Raw genomic sequence first — 10000 nt, forward strand, 5'->3', positions numbered from 1 at the left:
TTCAGCACTGATGTTTTTGTTTTCTTAGGCCACACGGAGGAACTGTTATGACGTGGATTTGGACCGGCACCGGGCGGCAACGGTACGATCTGGGATGAAGGGTTCTGACAAGCACGTCATCGGCGCTGACTAGTTCTTTCACTTGTTCATTCCAAACCCTTAAAAACCCGTCAGAGTCTCTTGTCACTTCTTCACACCAAACTCATGGCAGTTTTCACTTTCCCATCCCTTTTGTCTTTTCTTCACCCCTTTCAACATTCAATCCTTTTATAGTCACCAACATTTACATGTTTTTCCCACCGAATATGAATGCCCACACGACTGGCATCTCCAACACACCAGTGTGTGTGTGTGTGTGTGTGTGTGTGTGTGTGTGTGTGTGTGTGTGAATGCCCACACGACTGGCATCTCCAACACACCAGTGTGTGTGTGTGTGTGTGTGTGTGTGTGTGTGTGTGTGTGTGTGTGTGAATGCCCAGACGACTGGCATCTCCAACACACCAGTGTGTGTGTGTGTGTGTGTGTGTGTGTGTGTGTGTGTGTGTGTGTGAATGCCCAGCTACTGGCATCTCCAACACACCAGTGTGTGTGTGTGTGTGTGTGTGTGTGTGTGTGTGTGTGTGTGTGTGTGTTAATGCCCAGCTACTGGCATCTCCAACACACCAGTGCCAGTGCTGCTTTCCTGCAGCGGACGCAAGCATCTCACAATAAGCGTATTGATGAAACTATTTGGACAGTGCCGGCCCTTTGCCTGGGCCTGTAAATTACGACCATGTGTGCTTCACTGGGACTGGGACTGGGACGCCACGGTCCGCTGGTGAATCACACGTAGGATGCCTGTTCTAATCTGGGACAAGCCTGCGCAGACAGTGTGTTTATGACAGTAATGTGGTGGCCAAGCGGGCGACACCAAGCCAAGGTGACAGAGGGAGGGTGACAGAGGAAGGAGCAAAATTGCAAAATTTCACTGGACACTTGGATTTGGGTTTCTTTGCAAGATATGGGTTTAATTAATTGTATTTACACACACACACACACACACACACACACACACACACACACACACACACACACACACACACACACACACACATATACTAGAGAGACATAGTCTCAAATTGCTTTACAGAGCCCAATACCTTTACCCCATAGACCAAGCACTTCGGTGGTAAAGGAAACACTCAGAGGGGGGACCCCTCTCCCCAGTTGTGTCTGAACCAGGCTGGCTGCTCCCCCTCCAGAGCCAGGCTGCTCCCCCTGAAGAACCAGGCTGCTCCCCCTGAAGAACCAGGCTGCTCCCCCTGAAGAACCAGGCTGGTCCCCCTGAAGAGCCAGGCTGGTCCCCCTCCAGAGCCAGGCTGCAGTGATGTGTTTCAGCAAAACTTTCACTTCCCATGGCTCCCTAACTCATGCCCTCCCCTTCTCCTGCCCCCCTTTACAGGAACAGTTTTATTACAGTGCAAGGTAAGGGAGATCAAAGTGCTCCTCCGCCTGAGAGAGGGTTTTATCGTCTGCCCTCTTTCTTTCTTAAACTATTTTCCACGGACGAGAGCCGCCCATGCATCTGTTTTCCCCCCACGCCTGTCTCCCTCCCACCGCCGCGGGCAGGCAGGACGGCCCCACCCTGGACATTAAGGAACAATAAAGTCCATAAAGTGGAAACGTATCTGAGAGGGTGTGTGTGTGTGTTTGTGTGTGTGTGTGTGTGGAAACGTATCTGAGAGGGTGTGTGTGTGTGTGTGTGTGTGTGTGTTTGTGTGTGTGTGTGTGTGTGGAAGCGTATCTGAGAGGGTGTGTGTGTGTGTGTGTGTGTGTGTGTGTGTGTGTGTGGAAACGTATCTGAGAGGGTGTGTGTGTGTGTGTGTGTGTGTGTGTATGTGTGTGTGTGTGGAAACGTATCTGAGAGGGTGTGTGTGTGTGTGTGTGTGTGTGTGTGTGTGTGTGTGTGTGTGTGTGTGTGTGTGGAAACATATCTGAGAGGGTGTTCACCAATCTGCTGTAAATCGGTAGAGTGCACGCTCTCCTTCTTTTTCCTTGTAGCATCAATAATGCTGCACACACACACACACACACCCGCACACACACACACACACTCACACACACACACACACACTCACACACACACATACACACACAAACTTTTAGCTCCTCATCTTGTATTGCCAGTGCTGCAAGAAACACTTCTGTGTGATGAATACACACTTCAGATTCTTTATGATTCAGCAGATCTTGCATTTTAAGAGGCGGGTTATTGTGTGCCTCTCGGAGTTTAAGTTGACTTGGCTGTGTGTGTGTGTGTGTGTGTGTGTGTGTGTGTGTGTGTGTGTGTAGTGTGTATGTGTGTGTGTGTGTGTGTGTGTGTGTGTGTGGGGGTGTTTGTCAGATGTTCAGCAAACTCCCATCTACTGTGTGTGTGTGTGTGTGTGTGTGTGTGTGTGTGTGTGTGTGTGTGTGTGTGTGTGTGTGTGTGTGTGCGTGTGTATGTGTGTGTGTGTGTGTGTGTGTGTGTGCGCGTGTGTGTGCGTGTGTGTGTATTTCCTTCTAATCTGCATCACATCATCCTTCACTACATGCCTCTTGTGGAGGGAAATGTCACATTCCTCCACAACACACACACGTTTTGTAAAGAGCTACGTATGTCACACCCACACACACACACCCATCACCCAGACAGTGGATCCCTGAGGACAAGAAGCTAGTATTGGCTGTGTGTGTGTGTGTGTGTGTGTGTGTGGACAAGAAGCTAGTATTGTACATATCTCCGGATTTCACCAGAGTAACCTGGAGAGCTAGGCTTTGGCTGCGTGTATTGTGAATATTTTTGGGTGGGTAAATGTTTCGCAGATGTTCAATAATGTCAAAGATTATGCGCCCTTACATGCGGCTTTGATTCCTCATTAAAATAAGAAGCCGTGATAAATCATATCAATTTATGTGTGTGTGTGTGTATGTGTGTGTGTGTGTGTGTGTGTGTATGTGTCGTATAAATTTTCTTGCAATTCCCTCTCCGTTTCCTCTCCCGTCTGACAGCATATCTTAGCATCTGATTCCCTCACTGACTGTAGTAGTGAAGAAGAAATAAAGATTTTGTTTTTAGCTTAAACTCGTGACTGAGATACAGTGTGTCCTACAACGACCCCGTTGGCATGGAAACTCTCTCTACACCACTGTCCCGATGATTAATAGTCTCTTATTAAGCTAGAAGGCATCCAACCAGGAAATGGATAGCAATCACGGAGTGCAAATTAGAGCCCACTTATATTTTGGGAACATGGAGTGCCAAGGTGCCTTAGCTGTCTGGTTCAGTGCAGGGTGTTTGTCAGATGTTCAGCAAACTCCCATCTACTGTGTGTGTGTGTGTGTGTGTGTGTGTGTGTGTGTGTGTGTGTGTGTGTGTGTGTGTGTGTGTGTGAAACTCCCTTCTACTGTTGTGTTACTTCAAGCCCAGAGTGTTAAGTGTGAAATCGAGGATTGACTAAAGTAATATTTCTCATTTTGAGAAGCTTACCTTCTCGCCTATGTCGCCTCTCAGTCCTTCATCTCCGATGTCACCCTGAGAGAAGAAAGAGTTCGGAGCGTTTAGTACAGGCCCATGTGTACACTGAAAGAAGGTTTGTAAAGCTTAGCAAAGTAAGTAAAGTGTCGATCCATATAGAGGCTTGTTTCTGGTGGAGCTTTAACAGATCAAGGTCATATCAGGGTCAGATCTGTTCCAGATTCTTCTATTTGGAAAAGATAACCTTTTAGTTAGCATAGCCATCTTTCCGCTAATTCAGCCAAATGCACTGGGGACCTTTAAGTATAGTATAGTTATCGTTTCTGCTAATTCAGCTGAACGCATTGGTGCGTAGTTAGGCTAATGGCAGTCATTTCAGAGACATTAGCGACGTTAGCTCATAAGTCGCTGTCCTTAAGTCCTTCACAGAAAATCAGGACATGAATACCTGGCATCCGTCCTTCTTGACTAACGCTCTAGTCGGAAGGGTGCAGAGGGTGGGCCAGACCCTCGAGATGGCACAGGATGTGTGTGTGTGTGTGTGTGTGTGTGTGAGTGTGTGTGTGTGTGTGTGATCCTAGAGATGGCACAGGATGTGTGTGTGTGTGTGTGTGTGTGTGTGTGTGTGTGTGTGTGTGTGTGTGTGACCCTCGGGACGCCTTTTCTTCCTTCAGTGACAAACGTGCCAATGTGCTAACCGAAGTGACTCACGACTCTCTCCCCTCCTCTCCCCAGGAGAATTCTGGGAAATGGCTGGAGCTCTCAGCTTGCCAGATTCAACTCCCAGCCAACGATAGCAAATAAAATCATTAGTTTGGGAGAGGTCGGCCATCTCTGTTTAGGAGTTTTGACTAGCCTCTTAATTGTGCGTGATTACACTCTCGTTCATTCTGCTGGGAGTGTATAGCCTACAGAAGCACTGCGGCTGAAGCTATAGAAACACATGTATGCTCCCACAGAGACATGAAGTGTCTTAGCCACACAATGCACCGTGCTAAAGCAAACACAAGCAAGTGCCAAATCCATTGGCAAGGCAAAAGTACTGTCAATCAAGTCAGGATTTCACCGTGTCAAAATAAACATTGGCAGTAGCCGACTGTTGAGAGTTGTTGGCTTGCGGTCCACTTTAGCAACAGAGGCTAGATTGGCATCTTGTGAAGACAACAGTGCTAAAATGAACCCTAACCAAAAGCAGTGTACACACACACACACTCTCTCTCACACACACACACACACACACACACACACACACACACACACACACACACACACACCCCCTAACCAAAAGCAGAAGTCTCTGAATCGGAGCAATGGATGACCCCGAAAAGTTTTGCGCCAATTACATGTTGACATACACAACGCAGTGTTTTTATTTCGTGAGAGCCAGCCCGTGGTACACTCACGCAGTGTCAACAACTACAAGAACACAAATGTAAACACAGTGAAAAGGTCAGGTCGTGTATGGTACTGTGTGAAAAAAAAAAGTGTGTTTTTCAAGCACGACTTCCTTACCTTCTCACCCCGTTCTCCCATTTCCCCCTGGAGGAAAAGAAAGCAGAGAGCATTAAACACACAGAGCTGGGTGCGTGCGTGTGTGTGTGTGTGTGTGTGTGTGTGTGTGTGTGTGTGTGTGTGTGTGTGTGTGTGTGTGTGTGTGTGGAGGAAAAGAAAGCAGACAGCATTAAACACACAGAGCTGGGGTAAAAGCAAACAAGGGGGGCTGCCCCTGGGCAGATTGTATCGGAGCTGAAATTCACATTCAATTAAAAAAAGACGGGTTCATGTTTCAGCCTCTCCTTCCATAGGCGATCCCCAAGAGGGGTATTTTTCCAAAGACGGTGCTGCTTGCTTAAACAAATTCCATCGCACACCCAGACGACAAAGCTTACACTCATTCAACAATAGAGACGTGTGTCTGATGACACCGATGTTAAACGGTGCCCACATGTGGCAGAGGATCACATAGCAGAAGGATCGAGGAGAGCCCGGGCCAAACACCTACGAGAGCCACGGCCAAACACCTACGAGAGCCCGGGCCAAACACCTACGAGAGCCACGGCCAAACACCTACGAGAGCCAGGGCCAAACACCTATGATTCTATGATCTGTGGATCCAGCTCCTCATAGATTTAGACTCGGCTCCGAAAAAATATATAGTTTTGTACGTCGGAAAACAGCGTTTTATGTGTGGACAGTGGAAATATCATGAATTATACGTTTTCAAATTGACCCGGGTTAGTGTGGACAGGACCGGAGCTGGCCCATATGTATGCTAGAGTCACACTTTCATATGACTTGTTTGAAGCAAATATTTGAGCTGTCCTCAACTGGAAAAAAAAACAGTTCTGCACAAACTAACTGAGACAAACCGAAATGATCTAGAACCAAGAATTTTCTGGAAATAAATGTTCTCTTCCCATTGCAGTAGTTTTGGAGGTCACTGAACAAACATCCTCTCCGCAACCCCCGGCAAACATGTGTTGTACATCATAAATATGTGAATGGCATGTTCATGCTCATGATGGCGTTTGGCAGCGCCAGAATGCGTTTTTTTCTGGTGACACTGTTGTGAGATGAGGTACTTTCCTTTAACACTGTTGTGAGATGCGGTACTTTCCTAAACACTGTTGTGAGATAAGGGACTTTCCTTTAAGGCGAGACATGGCAGGTGAATAGGGTAAAAAAATTAAATACAAGGGATCACCATGAAACTTTACCAGTTGATTACATACATCATTACAAGAAAAAAATGTATTACAAGTTTTTGAATTTTGCATAGTTAATTATGCTAATTAGGCTGGATCTCATTAAATATGCACGTTTTTGCATATATTTCAGGTACATGAATCTTAAACTGTGATAAAGCCAGGACCAAAATTCTTTTTTTATTTTGTTCATATATCAAATGACAAAAAATACTCAGATGGATTTTAGGATATCTGCTTTTATGACCTGGGAAATCAAAATATACTATCCGTGGCCTTAAAAACCCTATTTTCGCCATGATGTCCAGGTAAAATGACCCATAAATCTGGCCAGGAACAATTTATAAATAAATCCATCTGTAGATGTCTTCATAACAATGCTATGTGTGAAACTGGGAAGTGTGGTGTACCTAGGTTCTACATAGGCTGAGAAATGTGTACCTAAAAATGAAAAAACACTCATTTTGAGAAAACCGCATTTAAAGACAACACGTGGGGCACTGAGCGAATCACGTTAGCAGAAAAGCGCCGTCAGCCAATGAATCCCTTCAGAAAGTCAGGATTGGTTGCTGAAAAGAAAGGAAATGCCCATATTTGGATTACACAGCCTTCTGATCGAGGCTCATAGGTTTAAAGTCATTCCAGACATGAAAGATGTCGTGTAAAAAGACGAAACGCTGAACGTGGTTCAAGGGAGAATTCTTGGTAAAGTTAGGAGAAAATGGATGCCGCGGCTGAACTAAATGCAGTGAAACAGACACTTAAATGTGTAATTTTGACGTTTTCTTTATGGTAGTATGAAAGATAACAAGTTAAAGAGGCAAACTAGCCCAAAATCTCAAATTTGACCAGGGCATGAAAAAATCGATATTTCACCTGCCGTGTCTCGCCTTAACACTGTTGTGAGATAAGGGACTTTCCTTTAACGCTGTTGTGAGATGAGGGAAAGTTGTACAGATGGGTGAAATAGTTTTGACTTCCCTGAGATGACATGGCGAGTGAGACGAGTGAAAAGTTCACATTAAGAGGAACCAACCTTGGCACCCGGAGTTCCATCTAATCCTGGAGTTCCCAAGTCACCCTACAGGCGACAAAACACATGGAGTCACTAGAGTAACGTCTCATCAGCAACGTCTCCTTGGTAACGTCTCATCATTTACGTCTCATCAGTAACGTCTCATCAGCAACGTCTCCTTGGTAACGTCTCATCATTTACGTCTCATCAGTAACGTCTCATCAGTAACGTCTCCTTGGTAACGTTACATCATTAACGTCTCATCGGTAACGTCTCATCAGTAACGTCTCCTTGGTAACGTCTTATCATTTACGTCTCATCAGCAACGTCTCCTTGGTAACGTCTCATCATTTACGTCTCATCAGTAACGTCTCATCATTAGTGTCTCATCATTAGTGTCTCATCAGTGACGTCTCATCAGTAACGTCTCCTTGGTAACGTCTCATAAATTACGTCTCATCAGTAACGTCTCATCATTAGTGTCTCATCAGTGACGTCTCATCAGTAGTGTCTCATCGGAAACATTTCATCATTAAAGTTTTTTGCTCTGAAACACAAAACTAGCCCATGCTGACTAAGTTTTGAGGAGGAAATACGGGCATAGCACTAATTCAAGAGGCACTGTCTACAGTGAAACGGCTTTCTTCTTACAGCCGGATGAAACTGATATGCCAGGTGAGGCAAGGCTTTTGAGGATAAATGTTTAGTTGCTGGCATTGGCAGGAAATACAGCCTCATTTGTCACTGCTTTTTTTGGCCTAGTTCAAGCATACCTAAAATATATGTGCAGATTGAAACATAAATTCTGTGTCTTTTCATTTTTAAGTTTTATAGGATAGATTGATAGAGCACCTATCACTGCCTGCTGTGAGAGTGTGTGTGTGTGTGTGTGTGTGTGTGTGTGTGTGTGTGTGTGAGAGAGCGTACTTGTGTGAGGGTATGTGTGTGAGCGTACGTGTGCGTGCGTGCGTATGTGCCTGTATGTGTGTATGTGAGTGAGATATTTTGAGAGTAGAATTGTAGTTTCTTCTTAGCTACTTCTTTAAGCCAGAACATCAGTGAACATAGCCGACCTGATGCGTTTTTGAAAGCACACCATCAATGGCCCATTTAAAAACTGCAGGAAACCCACTGCGTCTAAAGGCATGCAGTACCATCAGAACTTCATTCTCCGCTGTTGACAAAGTGAGACAGTGAGTGGAATAGAGAGAAGAGTTTCTCCAGGTGTCCCATCTATGCTGGCTCTGCTCTGTGCTTTAAATGCCTTTTTGTTTTCTTTTAAAATGCCTTCCTTTCTGTTTGTTTATTTGTTTATTTTATTATTCATGATTTTCTCAAAGCGACCTCGAATATTTTGTTCGTGTGTATGTGCGTTTGTGTGTCTGTGACTGTGTGTGTGTGTGTGTGTGTGTGTGTGTGTGTGTCTGTGTGTGTGTGTGTGTGTGTGTCGGTGTCTGTCTGTGTATGTCTGTGTGTGTCTGTGTGTGTGTGTGTTTGTGTGTGTGTGTCTGTGTCTGTGTCTGTGTGTGTGTGTGTGTGTGTGTGTGTGTGTGTGTGTGTGTGTGTGTGTGTGTGTGTGTGTGTGTGTGTGTGTGTGTGTGTGTGTGTGTCTGTGTCTAACTCTTAGGGGAGGCTTTGTTCTGCAAGAGGGCCCCTAACTCTTCAGACAGTGCCTTTATCCACATCACCTGCACAGACAGAAACTAAACTACGACTCAGGATTCCAAGGCTGAAGGGGCTGCCTCTGTGAGCGCAAGACACACACACACATGCACACACACACACACCACACACACACACACACACACACACACACACACACACACACACACACACACACACACACAAACACACACACAAACACGCACACACACACACTCCTGAAGGGGCTGCCTCTGTAAGTGCACACACTCTCACACACACACACACACACACACACACACACACACACACACACACACACACACACTCCTGAAGGGGCTGCCTCTGTAAGTGCACACACTCTCACACACACACACACACACACACACACACACACACACACACACACACACACACACACTTCTGAAGGGGCTGCCTCTGTGAGTGCAAGACACGCTGACATCTGGAGATCTCATCTTCCTGCCTGCGCCTTGATGACTCGGACTAAATGATACCCCCTGGCCCTGCCCCGGCCCTGTAAAGATGATAACGGTGTGTGTGTGTGTGTGTGTGTGTGTGTGTGTGTGTGTGTGTGTGTGTGTGTGTGTATGTATATGCCCCGGCCCTATAAAGATGATAACGGTGTTTGATTTCCACGAGTCAACACCACATTTCCTTCCCTGACCCGGAGTCGGTCCAGATGGGATTAGACAGATGACTGGACCTGCGTTGTGTCTGCCAGGAGCACGCAGAAACACACACTGACAACCCCCCCCCCCAACCCCCCACCACCCCACCACCCCCCCCCCCCCCACCCCCCCTCGAAACTAAACTGGGGTCACAGAGGAAATCCCTGAAGCCTCTAAAGACAGGGGGTATCACAAAGCCTCGCTGGCCAAACAGCTACAGAAGGCAGCTGGTCACGGCTGGTCGGGAGCTATTAAACGGGAATAATAAATATAATCCAGCTCCTCACATATTTCTCTACCAGACCCATGTGCACAGCTAAGGCCAAACCAAATAAACGGATAATCTCACCTTTGTGATAAACCCGACCTGTGTGTGTGTGAGTGTGTGTGTGTGACTGTGTGAGTGTGTGTGTGTGTGTGTGTGTGTGTGTGTGTGTACGTGTGTGTGTGAATG

The 10000-nt window shown here is 46.2% G+C and overlaps 1 protein-coding gene across 1 annotated transcript in view; it reads right to left on the reverse strand.

Moving 5' to 3' along the window:
• The window catches only part of col25a1 (collagen type XXV alpha 1 chain), a gene marked incomplete at its 3' end in the record, with an annotated part of 249224 nt that overhangs the window by 45004 nt on the left and 194220 nt on the right, over positions 1 to 10000 (reverse strand). The window contains exons 12-14 of the mRNA XM_080860200.1: positions 7238 to 7282; positions 5009 to 5035; positions 3509 to 3553 (exon numbers count right to left, since the gene is read on the reverse strand). Of these exons, the coding sequence (XP_080716326.1) occupies positions 3509 to 3553; positions 5009 to 5035; positions 7238 to 7282 (117 nt within the window). The remainder of the gene's footprint in view (positions 1 to 3508; positions 3554 to 5008; positions 5036 to 7237; positions 7283 to 10000) is intronic.

This window comes from Sprattus sprattus, assembly GCF_963457725.1.
Source record: "Sprattus sprattus genome assembly, chromosome: 21".
Classification (NCBI taxonomy): Eukaryota; Metazoa; Chordata; class Actinopteri; order Clupeiformes; family Clupeidae; genus Sprattus; species Sprattus sprattus.